The 1,314-nt window shown below is 46.6% G+C and overlaps 1 protein-coding gene across 1 annotated transcript; it reads left to right on the top strand.

Moving 5' to 3' along the window:
- The first annotated feature begins 703 nt into the window (after positions 1 to 703).
- On the top strand, positions 704 to 1,041 carry LOC118024483 (small ubiquitin-related modifier 2-like). The gene has a single exon (XM_035026413.1). The coding sequence runs from the start codon at positions 719 to 721 to the stop codon at positions 1,004 to 1,006; it is 288 nt and encodes a 95-aa protein (XP_034882304.1). The 5' UTR covers positions 704 to 718; the 3' UTR covers positions 1,007 to 1,041.
- Positions 1,042 to 1,314: the final 273 nt, after the last annotated feature.

Genomic DNA, 1,314 nt, shown 5'->3' on the forward strand with positions numbered 1-1,314 from the left:
GGGCAGGGCCAGCCAGACAGGAGAGATTTAGGGGCTGGGTCCAGGGGGTTTATCCATATGGGTTTTATAATCAGCATTCCAGGGTAAGTGGCTCTTCCATCAGATTACACTGTGCATCATGGATGAAACTACATGGAATCCACAGGAAACACGTTGAAAGAAGACACATGTTCACAGTGGTAATTTGGGAATCCTTGAAGGGCCAGTGGCAGGGCAGCCTGTTCACTGCCTCATAAAGTAACACTCCGGTTCTTGCTGCTACAATTTGTCATTGGTCTGGACAGTGGCAGCAGGTTCCCGGGATAGAACATGAACGAGAGGGAGGGACATGGTGGGAGATGGCGGATCAGGGACTCGGCCTGCCTTTGTAGCTGCGGCCTCTGTGTGCTGTTGGGGGGAGGGAAGGGCATGTCCACATGGAGGGATGTGTGTGTGAGTGTGTGTGTGCTGGGGTGAAGTTAGGACTGCTGACCGCACAGGCAGAGACTAGGCGTCACTAACTATAAGCTTGCGATATTTCCTAGTACCGATTTTAAATCCAGTTTTTATTAAGAGAGTCATAATTGTTAGCATTGAGACAGAACAATAATACGGATAATTGAGGTAAGAGTTATTGGATCCTTACTCTGCATTGGACATTGTGCTAAAAACCTGATATTCGGTGTGGAGCTGGTACCTCTTTGGTGAAGCCGCAGCTGAGGAGACTCCGGTGCTCACCATGGCGGATGAAAAGCCCAAGGAAGGAGTCAAGACTGAGAACAACGATCATATTCATTTGAAGGTGGCGGGGCAGGATGGTTCTGTGGTGCAGTTTACGATTAAGAGGCACACACCACTTAGTAATCTAATGAAAGCCTACTGTGAACGACAGGGTTTGTCAATGAGGCAGATCAGATTCCGATTTGATGGGCAGCCAATCAATGAAACAGACACACCTGCACAGTTGGAAATGGAGGATGAAGATACAATTGATGTGTTCCAGCAGCAGACAGGAGGTGTCTACTAAAAAGGGAACCTGCTACTTTACTCCAGAACTCTGTTCCTCCAGACCAAGAAGACATTCTCAAGTAGAAAGCCACAATTTGGTTCCACCACATCCTGAGTATTACAGTACAGTTTTCTCTATTCTTTCATTTTCCCCTTCCCCGTTCCTTTATTGTACATAAAGTAACTGTGTATGTGCACAAGCATATTGCATTTTTTTAACTAAATGGCCAATGGTATGTTTTGATCGACATCAAATGGAGATGGGATGGGGGAAAACACTGTTTCTGTGAAAATATCCCTCTCCCCATTAGTGGCATGCTCAGTCAG

Source organism: Mirounga leonina, unplaced genomic scaffold (assembly GCF_011800145.1).
Source record: "Mirounga leonina isolate KUSES-001 unplaced genomic scaffold, KU_Mleo_1.0 Mir_197928, whole genome shotgun sequence".
In the NCBI taxonomy this organism is placed as follows: domain Eukaryota; kingdom Metazoa; phylum Chordata; class Mammalia; order Carnivora; family Phocidae; genus Mirounga; species Mirounga leonina.